Genomic DNA, 17,495 nt, shown 5'->3' on the forward strand with positions numbered 1-17,495 from the left:
ATGGTAATTTCTTCTTGTGATATGTCCGGCCCCATAACATTTTAATTTATTGACCCATATGACGATGTCACAGACTTTTGTTTGGTGTTGAACCCATTCATTTTTCCCACTAATGCTTTGGTAATTACCCACATACTGTACATCGCTCCATACTTCTTTGAGTTGACTGAAGCTTCTCAATTATCCTTGTATTCAGGGTCCAGGATTCACATGCACACGTGAGCTCAGGAAAAATACACTGGTTGGACACTTTCCTCGTGGGCACAGTGGAGGGTCCCCTGAAAGATTGTCTTGTTTCTTCCAAATACCTACATCCCGTATTCATTCTCCTGTTGATTTCATTCAAAAGGTTCCCATCCACTGTTACTGGCTGACCAAGGTGGACATAGTCTTTGGCTTCCACTAGTTTTATTCCATTTAGAGTTGATACATTTGTTGAACATCACTATATATACGCACACAGATATAGCAGATGTTATTGCTCCCACTGGCGAGTTGCAGCAGGATATGGCACCAATGTAATATCATTAGCCGTGTGCAAAAAAGGGGCAGGGCCAGCGTTCTATGACACCGGCGGGCGCAATAACGTCTGATACATCTGTATGTACCACATCGGTGGTATAAGAAATCATTCGGGTAAGAGAATTATCTGTAACCATTAGCATTTATTCCAAATGTACACTTTAATAATAACGGTACCCAACTGCTGGTTATGCTAATGCAGGTGAATAAGTAAATATTTCTGAAGGGCATTTTCCCATATTTGTCATTGTCTTTTCTTAACATACTTCTTATGTGGTTAGATTCTATAATTAGGCATGAAATTAAAGGAGCAAAAATTACCTTGGACAAAATGATGGAAATGTTTCAGAAATTAAACGTACCAGTTGATTTCATACATGCAAAACACCATTTCAGGGTGAGTAAATCTACCTTTTATGTAGCTATGGATCATTCCTGTATGATATTATATAATATTATATAATATTACTATCTGTAAAACTGAATATATCACTTTATGCAGCTATCTCGCCATGCATTTCTTTTGACCCTCCCTTTTATTTTTGGGATGAGAAGCGTGGTGCCCCCCAGAAGTGAATCAAGCTATTTTCAGCTTCGGGAACCACTAGGTTACCAAGATACTCACCAGTTAAAGATTCATGCCCTCAATGGGAGTAAAGGTAACCCCAATGGAAATGAATGGGCACCCCCTCAACCCCCAACAACCATAGCATTACAGTACAATAATGGGCAAAAATTATTATTATCCTGATATGGATAATAGTGCATTTGCCCATTCAAAAGAAAACATTATCCAGCCAGCATAAAGTTAATAAAATTTCTACTTACCTCTGCCAGGATGAAGGTTGTCCTCATCACCATCCTCTGCATCCATGTCCTCCATTGGCAGGAACATAACAATAAAAAATACCATCTAAAAGCCTCTACCCCCTTAATCATGTTAGCGGGTAGTAACTGCTAAAGTAATTAAATCTTCTTTCTTCAATGTTCTTTGTTGAATCTTCATTTTTCAATCTTCTTCTTCTTCTTTTGTAATCCATAGGGAGATTTTGTCTCGTCGCTTTCTTAAGCTAAAATGAGATGGAACAGGCCTTATATAAGGCTTGTAACATCACATTTTAGGGTCAGATGTTATAGCTCCAATTCAATTGGATGCTGTACTATGTGACAAGCTTTTAAAACATTTTTTAAGGATGTGATGTCATCTCCAAGGGAGGTACATCACATCCTTAAAACCACATGGCTGCCATCAAATGGTACGACAGCCAATCGGATTTGAGACAATCCAATTGGTTGAAGTACCATGTGACATGTACAATTTTTTTTAAAAGGATGTGACATCACTTTAAGGGATGATGTCACATACTAACAAAAAAAAGGCAGCCATATATCTCACAATCCCATTGGTTACTGTATCATGTGATGACAGCCTTTTTTTAAAAAAATGGATGTGACATCACCCTTAAAGATGATGTCACAGCCTTTAAAAAAATGGAACATGTCACATGGTACCTCAACCAATCGAATTGGGGATAATCCGATTGGCTGTACTACCATGTGATGGCAGCCATGTGGTTTAAAGGATGTGATGTACCTCCATTGAAGATGACGTCACATCCTTAATTTTTTTTTTTAAAAGCTTGTCATATGGTACACCGTCCAATTGGATTGGAGCTGTACCATCTGACCCTAAAATGTGAGGTCACAGCCCTTATATAAGGCCTGTTTCGTCTCACTTTAGCTTAAGAAGTCGATGAGACAATATTTCCCTATGGATTACAAAGAAAGAAGATTTAACAACGAACAGTGAAGAAAGAGGATTGTACCTGAGACTGAGGATCGTGGAGGATAGCTGGGGATTGCCGAGGATCGCGGAGGATGGCGTCGCTGATCGAGAGCTTCCTGATACAACGGGATTTGGAGGGTGAAGACATCTAAAGGTAAGAAAAATATTGAATGTATGTAATTTTAGTTTTTCAGATTTTTTTATTGTATTTTTTATTTCAAATTTCTTGCTGCCCATTGACTGCTAATGTATTTATCTGTGCTCCTTTAGGGTATAGATAAATACAGTGATAGGCAATGCATGTTTTGGAAACTGTTGTTTTGAATTAATTATTATGTTTTGTATTTCTGTTTATTGTTTTGTATTTGCAGGGCTTGTTTTTATTACATTTTTGGATTGTTTAGGCATTTGATTTATTTTATTGAAGTGTTGTTTATGGGTTTTAGCTCTTTTATTCTTCTGGTGTTTAGGTGCTAGGTTATTTTTTTTATTGTTGTGTCTTTTTGGTGCTGTTATTTTTTTTAGGTTGCACATTGACTGCTATAGGGGCTTATCATGCCCATATTATATATGCATGATGTACCACTGTGCCATCAATTGGTACAGGATGGGGATAGTTGCCCCTGGTGGGGGGTTTGGCCACCAGGGTGGATTGCGGGGGAGGGTTGTTAAGCCCTTAATTACTTTAGCGGTTACTAACCGCTAAAGTGATTAAGGGATTAGGGGCCATTAGATTGTAGTTTTTATTGTTGTGTTCCTGCCAATGGAGGACATGGACACGGAAGATGGTTATTTACTTTATGCTGGATAATATTAATGTTGCCCATTACTGTACTGTATGTGTTGGGGGGGGGAGGTTGTTGGAGGTAGAGGAGGTGGGTATTAGGGTTGTGGTGTTTTTTAATGTTTATTGGGGGTAGAGGGAGTGGGTGTAGTTGCTACCTTGGGGTAGTTGCCCCAAGGGTCGGTAGTTAGGCCTACAAGGTGGGTAGCGGGAGTGGTTAACCCCTCCATTACCATAGCAGGTCCCACCGCTATGGTAGTGAAGGGGGTTAACCAATCCCACAACCATCCCGGCAGGCGTAACTACCCACCCTGGGGCAACTATTTCAGGAAGCAGGGGGACCCCATACCTAAATCAAGGTGGTTCTTCTAAGGAGACCCCCTGCTCCCGTACACTAATATTCAAATTTTAATAAAAACACTGCGATGGCCTGCGAGAGCTGTGCAGGGAGAGGCGGTCTCTCTCTGCAGGGAGATCGCCTGTGAGAGCTGTGCAGGGAGATGCAGCTCACTCTGTACAGGGAGATCGCCTGTGAGAGCTATGGAGGGAGAGGCAGCTCTCCCTGTGCAGCTCAGACTGCAATTAAATAGGTGGCGGGAGAACTTAGAAAAATGCTCAGATGACGTTGCTGCTGCGCCGAACGGTTTTTGGCATTTTCCTATGGCTTGAGAGGGGTTGAGATTCTTTCTGAATACCGTGATAACTCAAATGACAAACCGTTCGGCGGAAACATGGCAAACCTTGCGAGATAGCAGCAAACTCATTGAAGCTACTAAAATGAGGCCCTAAGAGTGAGAAAAATAAAGACATTTCTGATGTAAACATGCCATCCCGCAATATGCAGTAATAACTTTGTGGCACAGGAAGCTTCGAAAAGTATCTTGAAATTAATGTAACATTGTGCCAGTCATTGTCTCCCTTCACAGCATTTCAGAACCATATATAACCATAAAACGACAGCCCAAGCAATATCCTACATGTGTGTTTTTTAATAAAGAAGTTCTGTACTATGAGAAAATACACTGAATGACATTTTAAGTGTATTATAATGTAACAAGCATTTTTTGTTTCTATAGCAACCATTCACAATGTCACATCCCCTTCCTCTTTTGAAACAGGTACTGGCACACCCCTTTTTGAGCCCTGCCCTCTCTCTAGCAGTACACCAAATGTATCTAGACTGCCTGGTCACATGATCTTCCTCACAGAACTTTGCATCTTTGGTTCTCTTATGCTGCACTGACAGCCATTTAGTGAACCCCTGACCCGAATCTTCGCTGATCAATCACAGGAGATCAGATCGATCGGCAACTTAGTTAATTACTTATCATTGTGTGGATTGTATTGTTGCACATACAGTATTAAAGGGGGGGGAAATAAAATAAAAATGTAAAAAACGCAGGTTGGACTGCTGCTTTCATATATGCTTTTTTATTTAGAAAATATTTGATGCTGTATTAAAAAAATGCAATACTAGTTGATTTCTCAATATAAATGATTTGTAACTTTTATGCTAATCCACTTTGTTCTTTGATTTACCTTACTTTACATTTTAGTAGGCACGTGATGATAAGAATTCTGGAGTTATAACTTTAGCAAGCTTGAAGGCAATTTACAAGACCTTCATGTACAGAAGAGAACTCCGGATGATATTTAACAAACATGCTCTGAGAAAAAAAATCCTCTCCCCAAAAAAGTTACTTGAATTTCTACGCAAAGAAATGTATGAATTTAAATACAATGAACAGATTGCCTCTGATCTTATTGCAAAATATGAGTTCATTATTGATGGTAAGTCATAGCCTTGAGTTTACATATAGATGATAAATATTGTGATTTTTTTGTATTAAGTAATACATAATTTACACTGTGCCTATAATCGCTTGTATTTTAAAGGAGCAATGCAAGCAAGAGACTATATGTTTTAAAAAAAAAAAAATTAGTTCTGTAGTATTAGATAATGCTACCTATTTTATTTAAAAATTCACATTTTAATGCTATATTATAGTATATTATATACTGAGCATCCTTTGATTTCCTTCTAGCAGGCTTTACCCCCCCCCTCCCGCCCCCCGCAGTGCAACATCTTGGTAACAATTTACTGTTTGTGATAATTTGTTGCCAATGTTCCCAGCAGTTGGAGCTGTAAACTGTAACAATAAAGAATGTTACCTTAGTAATATAAGAATGCATTGTAGCTGCGGAGTTACACTGACCTGAAGAATTAATTTGAAACTGAAAGGCGGCCATTTGGGGAACCCTGGGAAACAGGATTCTGCTGATTAATCACGGAAGTATCAATCGATAGGCAGCTTAAGTAATTTGTTTTCAATAAAGGTAATCAAATGCTGCATATATTAAAACAAAAAATTATAAAAAAAATTAAGCTGCTTGGATTGCCTCTTTAATAATGTAATATTTATTAATACAATTATTTGTTTAAACAAAAAAGAAGTGTAGCAGTTTTAGTCCCTATTTCATGAGCGAAAAGAAAAAATAGGTAGCATAATACCTATCATAAGACTAAAATTGTTTAGAGTACTGTATGTATGTATTTAAAGTTATGGTGGGTGAAAAAGGCAACAAAAAACATACACCATTATATATATATATATATATATATATATATATATATATATATATAAAAAAATATATATATACATATATACATACATATATAAAAAAAGTATACATTACCGCATAGCAGCAAAAAGGAGACAGCACTCAGGTGAATGAAAATGAATGTATTAAATACAGCACATAACTCCAACGTTTCGATCTCACAGGGGGATCTTCCTCAGGGTTGTGCAGGTATCAGTACCGTGTTAGCCGAGCTTTAATAATAAAAAATGAATAGACAATACCGTTCTGTGGCTAATGAAATGCTTTTATTTGTGCGAGCTTTCGAGATACACTGATCTCTTCTTCCAGCGATGTTACAATGAATATTGAATTTTTTATTCAATGTAACACCACCGGAAGAAGAGATCAGCGTATCTCAAAAGCTCGCACAAATAAAAGCATTTCGTTAGCCACAGAACAGTATCATCTATTCATTTTTGATTATCTATACAGTATATATACACACACACACACACATATATACACATATATATATATATAAACGAAAAAAGAGAGCACCCGATCCTAGTGTAATATGTAAAATAATATCATTTAATATACAAAAAAAGAGTCCAACAATTTAAAACTCACAAACCACATGAATAAAAGAGCATTTTATGAGTAATACTCATGCACCAAACACAGGAACTCTGCTGCTCTGCTCACACGCCTCTCCACTGCACACGAACAGGACACGATCAAAACCCCTCTGAGCCACCGTCCAGCAGGAACTCAGGTACCGTGTCACTTCTCCTAGTATCCTCCGGAAACAATGTGCAATGGGTGCCAGACCAAGTAAACCAAAACAGGAACTGTGAGGAGTGAGCTGTCAGCATCAATGTCTTTGAGTCCCAAATGCAGAGGTATGGTGTTTGCTTGCTCTCACTAGCAATTCACCCTACGCGTTTCTTCACATCAAGTGATTTCATCAGGGGATGGATAGTGAATGTTCATCATTAGTATATAAACCCATGTAACACCTTCCCCCCCCCCCCCCCAATCGCAGATAGGGACCATGTGGGGAAATCTACACTTGTGTTACCAGGTATGCTAATAACTGTTTACTATTGTAACTACTACTAATAACTCCGGTACCTGTACCACACAGAATAATGCGTATACACGCACACATGGACGTGCACCGGGTGCACACATCAACATAGGTATTCCCCAAAGTACCTTATGTCCAAACCCCACCCACATGTGTTGGAGATAGCGCTATCCCTGGACGTGTTGGTGCACTCTTTATAGATACCTGCCCGGGCTCCAGCCACTGGTGCCGCTATACACTGAAGTGGATCTGCCTGATCCGACGTGATGTCCTCCAATGCGTGGGGTGACTTCCAGCGTGGATAATATCACCGCAGCTCCGCACCGTCTGTACTTTGACAGGGATTCGTCTGCAACCGGCTGGCCGCAGTCACTGCTTGGTGAGGCCTCCGAGAAGATAGTCTCTATATAACTCTGAGGGGTCTGAGCCCAGACCCAGTAATCAGGCTGCACACTACTGAGTGGCTTCTAACTTAACCAAATAGCTAAAGGGGCAGAACTCCTCAAGTAGGGCCTGTCCCTGAAGCATCCACAAACTGGGGCAATGGTAACTTATCTGGGGCCTCTGGGGGTAACTAGGCCTAGTGCCAGGGGCTACTGCTCCCTGCACACACACCCTAACTCACCCAGCTCCCAGCTCCAACTGACACTCTTCAAAAAGTACTGTCTTAACGGTCATCTCTCACAGCTTCACTGGTTGCCGAGCAACATGTAACTGCAGCCTCTCTTAACTGTCCCTATTCAAAACTGCCAGCGCAGGCTCCCTTGCACTGAAAAGGCCTTAATTGCAAATGCAGCCGTCCTATTGACTAAGCCTCAGCATGTGACAATCCCCTGAGGGATACAAGGGGATACACTCCCCCTGGTAAAATCCCAACGGCCTTGCTTGAGTAGCAGACATATAACAGAGAGTTATATAATGAAAAATGCATTGCATAGGATACACAACAAATCACGTTGATACCCGAGGCCAGCTGAGTCTCATAGTGGGGTACCCCTAACTGATTGAGTGATTGACTCCTGGAAGTCTTTTGAAGCTCATGATCGGGGGCTACAGTCTCTGATCCCAAACCATCTCCTCCCCCTGGTAGAAGGAATAGTAAGGGGTCATGGTGCCAAACTTTTACCCGGCCATCCACGACATGGACGAGGTGGGTCAGGAGGTCTTGCCCTTTGCCTCGGTCCACCACATGGTGAATGAAACGCTCCAGCGTGCGCATGAAGGAGGCAATAATTACCAGAGCGGTCGCAGCACAGTCTTTGTTCACTCCAGCAATCTCTTTAGTGGTGACGTCTTCTGGGGACATCACAATATCTACATGCAGGTCCATGTCTTGAGACGAGAAGGATTGAAGGTTCCTCTTGTAGGAGTAAGTTCCGCGCATAGCCGCTGTACTGGATACCTTGATGGGGTCAAATCGGTTCTCTGGTCTGCATAGATCTTCTAGGGGAGACACCTCCACCAGGACACGATGACGGGGTGAGCCCATCGCCCGGGTGACCCTACCTTTGGAGCCACCATACTCTACAATCACCAGGGAGCTCACACCCGACACCCCTGGGGCAGTCAACTAACCCCTGTCGTCGTTGGCAAGTACTGATCCCAAGCCTGGGACCGATAATACCATCGTTGAAGGCCGGACAGGCCGTGTCAGGGCCCACAGCCCACAGCAGAGTCCGCAGTAGGTGAATCAATAAGCCCGTTGTCCTCAGCGTCACTTGAGTGGTCCACCGGCAGGCGCATCACCACGGCTGATTGGATACTGTTGTCAGTAGAAGAGAATGGGGGTAGGGACGCCTTACCCTTCGTTGGTTCGAACATCTGTGGTTCCATCATTGGAACCGAATCTGGAACCGATTCTGGAGTTGAGTCTGGAACCGCTGTTAGGGCGCACGGGCCCTCCAAAACCTCCGCTCTTGAGGTAGATTGGCAGCATTGACTGGCCCAGTAGAGGGGTCTGTCGCATCTTTCTCTGCAGTTTCCGTGGGCCGCAGCGGCATGGGTTGCAGGAACTGTGCTCCGCAGCAAGCACTCTTGGGTCCCCAAGTCAGTTCTCCATCTGGAAAATCACATTTGCTGCAGAAACATAGTACGCACCCCTGCCTGTCCACTTTTGTCACCAGAAGTTCTACTGGTAGGTGATAAGGGTCAAAGTCCATACCGCCATACTTATTCAACTCCTTTTGTAAGCACGGGCACAAAAGATAGGGTGCTTTCACTCCTTTTACTCGCCAACCTCTGTATAACTGAGGGTGCAGTTCGCTGTATCCTGTTTCTCCCTGCCGGGGAACAGAAGTGGTGGACTGAGACTCACTTACATCACGGGGGGGGGAGCTCTGGTTCTCGCGCCAGACCCGGGCTGGTTACTGTAACGCATTGTGGTGCAGCCTGGCCGCCATTAGCACGTGTGCTCTCCTGACTTGGCGGGAGACGCCATTTTAGGTGGGACTCATGATTAGCCTTCCCAGATGAGGGAGCCAAAGAAACTGCTAGGTAAGGGTAGATAATTGTTCACCCATTGGTCGGACCCTCGGGCAGAGTTAGGAATTGGGGACCGTCTTCCTCACTTATGGCATGGCCTACCTTTAGTATCATAGCACTCCATTGACGGAGGGACTCATACTTTCGCCCTATCACCCATGCTTGCGCCAATCCAGGGAGTTTGCGAACATGCTCCTGGATGTCTGATGTGAATGCGTGAGCAGGAACTCCGCCCACAACAACCAGGCGGTTCGGGGTCGGGCTAAGCTTTGTGGCTCATGCGTGGACCTCATGCCTTGAGGGCACCCACATACTGGAAAATTAAATTGGACAAATTTGGATGAAAAATAGGACAGGGCACCCCAGGTCTGAGATCTCAGCAGCGCCTCCAAAATGCAACACCTTCCCCCCCCCCCCCCCAATCGCAGATAGGGACCATGTGGGGAAATCTACATTTGTGTTACCGGGTGTGGTGCGTCACCTGATAGGCTCACAGAAGGCCTGAACCTCTGCCACTGGGAGCCTGGGGTTACCTGTTCCGTCGTCGAACACAGCGCCTCCACCTGTAAGGGTTCCCACCTGTGTGGGATGGTCCTCTTACAGGAACCACAATAATAAAACACGCACACAGTGTATGCTAATAACAGTTTACTATTGTAACTACTACTTATAACTCCGGTACCTGTACCACACAGAATAATGCGTATACACACACACATGGACGTGCACCGGGTGCACACATCAACATAGGTATTCCCCAAAGTACCTTATGTCCAAACCCCACCCACATGTGTTGGAGATAGCGCTATCCCTGGACGTGTTGGTGCACTCTTTATAGATACCTGCCCGTGCTCCAGCCACGGGTGCCGCTATACACTGAAGTGGATTCGCCTGATCCGACGTGATGTCCTCCTATGTGTGGGGTGACTTCCAGCGTGGATAATATCACCGCAGCTCCGCACCGTCTGTACTTTGACGGGGATCCATCTGCAACTGGCCGGCCGCAGTCACTGCTTGGCGGGGCCTCCAAGAAGATAGTCTTTATATAATTCTGGGGGGGCTGAGCCCAGACCCAGTAATCAGGCTGCACACTACTGAGTGGCTTCTAACTTAACCAAATAGCTAAAGGGGCAGAACTCCTCAAGTAGGGCCTGTCCCTGAAGCATCCACAAACTGGGGCAATAGTAACTTATCTGGGGCCTCTGGGGGTAATTAGGCCTAGTGCCAGGGGCTACTGCTCCCTGCACACACACCCTAACTCACCCAGCTCCCAGCTCCAACTGACACTCTTCAAAAAGTACTGTCTTAACGGTCATCTCTCACAGCTTCACTGGTTGCCGAGCAACATGTAACTGCAGCCTCTCTTAACTGTCCCTATTCAAAACTGCCAGCGCAGGCTCCCTTGCACTGAAAAGGCCTGTGACAATCCCCTGAGGGATACCAGGGCTAAACCCATTATATATACAATTAAATATTGTGGTTCATTATGCAGTACATGTAATGTTTAAGTTAAAATTAAGTTTAAATCGTGCTTGAGTGGTCTGTAATAGGATTTCTTAAAATACCACGACACAAAATAATTTAACAGCAAAAAACACAAGATCAACACACATCGAAATTCACTGAAACCCAACATTTCATCATAAATACCCCTTCGTATTATATCACGCTGCATACAAACCTGCACATCTGTAACTCTTTCTAATATTTTATTTACATTGGGGTTTTTGTTACCTATTTTGACCAAAGTATGATAAGCGCGCCCATCACGCCACGGTTACCCCAGATCAGGTCAAGCCTTACTTGTGATTTCAATATGTTTACCATTTCCTCTGAGCTGAATTCCTTGGGTTTCTCTCTTAATGATACGTTAGGAATTGCCGGATCTGGGGTTAGCTTGACATGGTGGGAAAGGGTATCATGTTTTGGCCACGATATTTAACAAAAAAAACTATTTAAATGAAGTATGACAAAGAGTGAAAGTTGTGCAGACTTTACGCAGCATAATATAAGTAATAAGAAAGGGGTAACAATGTTGGCTTTCAGTGAGTTTAGGTGTACGATAATCTTGTTTTTTTGGTTTGAGCTTTTTTGGTCACTTCTCAGCAGCACTCCAGGATATGAGAGACACAATGTAAGTGCTGTTTGTGCTGGATGAGCTCATCTTAACACATGGCACACAAGAGTTCAACTCTTTTGATGCCTGAGGATACCATTGCAATACAAGGAATACCTTCATGTAACATGGGTAACCCAGGGGTCAGCCAACTCCAGTACTCAAGGGCAACCAACAGGTCAGGTCTTCAGAATGTCCCAGGTGTCTCAATCAGTGGCTCAGTTGAAGATTGAGTTGTAAACTGTAACCATAGATAATGCTACCTTAGCAATATAAGGGTACATTTTGTTTGCTGAGTTACACTGACTGAAGCAGCCATTCTGTTAGGCACACAATCAGGCGTTTGACAGACTTTTAACAGCATCACCACATGATTGCCAGCTTAGGTGAAAATGTAGAATTATACATTGTCACATGCTTTACATACAAAAACATATTTTAAACAGAAAAAAAAAGTTGGAAAGTAGTATTTAGAAAGCTGCTTTAACATAACATAAGCACCCTACAAATAAACCCCCCCAAACCATAACATCCATATATCCAAATTCTAGGCCTTTAGTAAGCAATAAATTAACTACTGTAGTCATGGGATGACTAGGACTAGATGGCCATTTGGGCTGCTAAGTGGTTTCTATATTAATATGTTCTGCAATGTTAATATGTATATGTATCACCTATTCTAGATGGACTTTTCTTACCTATTTATGTATATTGGGGCCATTATAAACACAAGCAAAATAAACCTAACTCCAGCATGGGGTAGTTCATACAGTATGACAATGGTATCAGTGTTAGTAAGTAACATGTTTCCCATTAAATCAGGCTCACAGAAATGCCATCACACATTGGATGAATTACACCATAAACTAATGCATAGGTTTTCGGTTTTGTGCATATTTTTAAAACTACAGGCATACCCCGCTTTAAGGACACTCACTTTAAGTACACTCGCGAGTAAGTACATGTCGCCCAATAGGCAAATGGCAGCTCACGCATGCGCCTGTCAGCACGTCCTGAACAGCAATATCGGCTCCCTACCTGTACTGAAGCTGTGTGCAAGCGGGGAGACTATAGAGCCTGTTACAGATGCGTTATTTACATCAGTTATGCACGTATATGACGATTGCAGTACAGTACATGCATTAATAAGTGAAAAAAAGGTAGTGCTTCACTTTAAGTACATTTTCGCTTTACATACATGCTCCGGTCCCATTGCGTATGTTAATGCGGGGTATGCCCATATTTTAGTTTTGTGAATCTAGGCCTAAAGGAGATGACATATACATTGGATTCAGAAATATTCAATGCAATGAAATATGGGGAATTTGGATGCAATCTTTTTTGTTCTGGAGCCAGCTTGACATCAATTTCTGTGTGTGACATTATCTATAATCTGCAGAGCAAAATCTGTATTGTTACCATGGTACCTGTATTAGACAGCGAGACATAGATCTACTGAGTCACAAAGCCGAAAAGTCATTAAACATCATGTACTTTGAGCTGATACTGATAGAGATCAGATACATATGAACACATTGATATTTATTTTATTTATTTATTTATAAAATATTTTACGAGGAAGTAATACATTGAGAGTTACCTCTCGTTTTCACGTATGTCCTGGGCACAGAGTTAAGACAAATACATGGCTACAAATACAGTTACATAATGAGCAGGGTATACATTATATACAAGACATTGCATGCACAGTTAAAGAAAATATATATTATGGGCGTATGAAACAGTTACAGACCAGATTAAAATGTGTGACAGCCTTAGATTTGAAAGAACTTAAACTGGTGCTGGCTGTGAGAGTCTCCGGTAGGTTGTTTAGTTTTGTGGTGTACAGTAAGAGAAGGAGCGGCCGGATACTTTGTTGAGCCTTGGGACCATGATCAGCCTTTTGGAGTCAGATCTCAGATGATAAATGCTGTATGTGGTAGGGGTGAGGAGCTTGTTCAGATAGCTGGGTAGCTTGCCCATAAAGAATTTAAAGGCAAGGATAGGAACAAAGGTAAATGTATAGTACATTATTTAACATTCAGTACTACATGTTTATAATCACAAGAAAGCCCAAGTGTCCTTCTGTTCCCTAGGAGGCATGAGTTACTTTTTCAAAGTATTTGGAAATTATTCACACAGTGTCCTCTGCTACGTGCTGTGAAATGATGTCATGTGACTCTTTGCCGCCATATTTGAAGCAGATGGAGTGAGTGGAAGATGGTTTGATGCTGGGGCATAATGATTGAAGTTCCTTGGATTATAATTCAGAGTTGCATGGATTGTAGATAGTGGTTTAGACATCAACCATCCAACCAAATGGTCCTAGTCTAGGAACACCCAAAGTATATTAAGTCTCTAGGAGTGTTCAGAAATATTCCCCCTCCAGATCAAAGTTACAGTATCTGTTGCATTTTGAGTCTGACTTCCCCAGACCATCACCCACACCATCGTGAAAGAGGAAGGGGGCATGAAACGATTATACAAATAGTTTATCTTATCGTTACTTTTGTGCGTAGCCGGATAGTTACAGTGGGTGGTATTAACCCTTTGGATACATTGGATAGGGCGGCAGACAACTTTAGGCGTGTGGGCATGAGCTGTGCCGGGAGCAAATTAAATAAAATGCAGAATGGGAAGACAAGAAGGATAACAGATTATATCATTCGGATTCATTAACATAAGTAAAAATGCTCTAATCTGTTAGACTTGAAACTGTAACTGCAAACATTTAGTTCCATAATTCCATCAACATGCAGCATTTAGAGATTAACAGCATGTTTGTGACGTTGTAACTTTGAGGAAAGTTCTTCAAGAATAGTTTACATTTTTAAAATCCAAAAAGTAAACAGAATGATGAAGTACTTTATTTTACAGCATCAAGCTCACATTTTTAACAAGTGACAGTTGGGCAATAGGAGATGCATTTCGTTCCCTGTAGATGTCAATACCATCATTTATGCGCACAAAGCACGCGTTGCTGTCCCAGCATTTCTCAAGGCAAAGCTAAGCATAGAAAAATAAAACATACATCTTAGAAGAAGCATCTCGCAGTATCCAGATCTCTCAACTATTCAGTGTTTCTTATAGACACATGTATAACACTTGTTTCTGTACTGGCCATTGCAGAATGTTTATGGCGGTTATATAGTATTGTAGGTCCTTTATACATTGCATTTTCTTAAAGTTGCCAATGACATGAACTAATGGATATAGATTTCCTGTCGTATACAGTAAGTTGGACGAGCCCATTTAAGCAGAAGTTCTACAGTACCTTCTCACTTTGCAGTCTATTTCCTAAAGGCTCCGATCTGCTAAACTGGGTTAAACCCAGTCCACAAATCACACCATGCTTATAATAATAATACAAAAATAGGAATCCCATTGAAAACAATAGGATTTCTTCCGCTGATAGATCTGGTGCAATTCTTTTGCGCTGGATCGGCCCCAGTTTTGCAGCTGTGATATTTTATTAAATAACACCCTTTAGATCAGTGGTAGCCAACTCCAGTCTTCAAGGGCTACCAACAGGTCAGGTTTTCAGGATATCCCTGCTTCAGCACATGTGGCTCAGTCAGTAGCTCAGTCTTTCACTGAGTCACCTGTGCTGAAGCAGGGATATCCTGTAAACCTGACCAGTTGGTGGCCCTTGAGGACTGCAGTTGGCCTGCTTTAGATACTATTGAGGCTCTTGCAAATTGCATTTCTTTAAGCCACAATATTTAGTGCGGAACATAACAAGCTGCAAATACTGAATGTCATGTCTGCCTTCCATCTGATTAGCAAGGAGAGGCGTTCTTACCATGCTACTTGTATTTTGCATTGAGTGCCAGTTGGCACTCTGTCGGTAATAACTGGCTGGAAAGGCGATATCGTTCAGCCCCTGACACTGCTGACCATTCTAACCCCACAGAAGAGGATATTTGGGTACTTTGTACAGTAAAGATTTAGGCCCCTATTTAATATGAGCAAAAGGGCATCTTTCCCATTCAAATGAAGAGAGCTGACATTTCCTTAGCAAAGGGAACATGGGAAGAGGTCTGGGAATAGGGGCACAGCAGAGGCAGAGCGGACACAAGAAGGGGAAGAGAGAGATTCATATAATAATATGGCTTATTGCTTTTGTGGCATGGCCGAAGAGAGGGTTCCCGGGATTCATTTATTTGCACAGTCCCGCAGTTTCTCAGCATACAGAATAGATATTTTAGGCAGTGCAGGTGTAACACTGGTAACATGGAACATACATTGTCTACATTTACCGAACAGGCAGACACGCCTCGCTGATTTTCCGTCAGTTTCACCAATTTGGAATCAGCCTCACTGATTTTTAGGCTCAGCAATCTGAAAGTCTTCTGTGTCTCACTGATATAAATTAGTATTAACCACGAATTAGCACAACGAAGTAAACAAGGCCTCCAAGCTCATGGCAGCTTTTATTGAAACGATGGCTAAAGCAAAAAAGTGTTAGAGCAATTTGCTATAATATAAAATATAAATACAACATGGCTGTCATGTTAGGAGACTCTCACGTAGAATACCTCATAGGGAGTTTAATTCAAAATATGGAATTGAAAAGATTTTGCATGGAGCGATTGCAACACTAGCAGCAAGAATCCAAAAAGTAATCCCAGCCTGGTCAGGGTTCACTCTTCCAAAAGCCTGCTTCTGTAGACAAGCACAGGCAGCAACAGAGGGATTCTGGGTACCCCGAGGCAAGTCCCTGCTGCCAAAGTAATGAGTGACATTAAAAGGATTCTGCCACTGAATGACTTGCAATGACACTGTTATCACTGACAGCTGAAAATGTGGAAACTTCTGCTGATATTTGTGTTCAAAGGAGGACTGTGAAGTCATCAGAAGAGCAGAAAGCTGCACACACTTTTATTCTCTATGATAAAACATTTCAACTCGCCTTTGTATCCGCTTACCTTGACTGTGCATAAGGTCATTTCTGTTTCACTTTATATTAAAAACGCTCTGGAATCGTGAACACTTTAAATACTCATTTTATATGAGTGCGATTGTATCATTACTAGAAAGTAGGTTGTCTGACATGTATGTGTTTACTCCGTCATAGTGAATGTGCAAGGTGGGGTCTGCTTTACAAATGCAAGTCATGAGAACTATTAAAATTCCCCAGGAGGGACCGTGTTTGCCCACCTGGCCGTGAGTTTGTCAGCTTGTGTCATATGATGACATTGCATCTACAGTAAAATGTGATGTAATAACTACGCCAATCTAAGAGCATCCTGGTAACCCTAAAGCAATACATATTCTATGCATGATGTAATCCAATGTGCAGCAGAAAAGAAAGAATCGAAGTAAAGACATACATGAACAATAACAATGACATACGCCTATTAATGCAGAACACATGCTGTAAGCATCATGCATGAAGCAAAATAACAGAACTCAATTAACTTAATAAGATTAGATCACAGTGCAGGACGAGCAGATGAAGCTATAGAAAAAAATCTTTCTACAGAAGACATCCAGGTGAAGGAATGACATACGTAGGAAGAATAGTCCAAAAGCCAGACTGTACCACGGGGACCGTGTACTGTACCACGGGGACTGTGTACTGTACCAGGGGGACTGTGTACTGTACCACAGGGACTGTGTACTGTACCAAGGGGACTCTGTACTGTACCACAGGGACTGTGTACTGTACCAAGGGGACTGTGTACTGTACCAAGGGAACTCTGTACTGTACCAAGGGGACTCTGTACTGTATCACAGGGACTGTGTACTGTACCAAGGGGACTGTGTACTGTACCAAGGGAACTGTGTACTGTACGAAGGGAACTGTGACTGTAACATGGGGACTGTGTACTGTACCAAGGGGACTGTGTACTGTACCAAGGGGACTGTGTACTGTACCACCGGGACTGTGTACTGTACCACCGGGACTGTGTACTGTGTACTGTACCACAAGGACTGTGTACTGTACCAAGGGGACTGTGTACTGTACCACCGGGACTGTGTACTGTGTACTGTACCACAGGGACTGTGTACTGTATCAAAGGGACTGTGTACTGTACCAAGGGAACTGTGTACTGTACCAAGGGAGCTGAGTACTGTACCACGGGGACTGTGTACCTTACCACAGGGACTGTGTACTGTACCCCAGGGA

General features: G+C 42.4%; 1 protein-coding gene across 1 annotated transcript in view; it reads left to right on the top strand.

Moving 5' to 3' along the window:
* The first annotated feature begins 798 nt into the window (after positions 1-798).
* The window catches only part of PLCZ1 (phospholipase C zeta 1), a 95,281-nt gene continuing 78,584 nt past the window's right edge, over positions 799-17,495 (top strand). Inside the window, exons 1-2 of the mRNA XM_075602995.1 lie at positions 799-919; positions 4,649-4,883. Coding sequence (XP_075459110.1) covers positions 4,718-4,883 — 166 coding nt within the window. The 5' untranslated portion in view covers positions 799-919; positions 4,649-4,717. The remainder of the gene's footprint in view (positions 920-4,648; positions 4,884-17,495) is intronic.

This window comes from Ascaphus truei, chromosome 5 (assembly GCF_040206685.1).
Source record: "Ascaphus truei isolate aAscTru1 chromosome 5, aAscTru1.hap1, whole genome shotgun sequence".
NCBI lineage: Eukaryota > Metazoa > Chordata > Amphibia > Anura > Ascaphidae > Ascaphus > Ascaphus truei.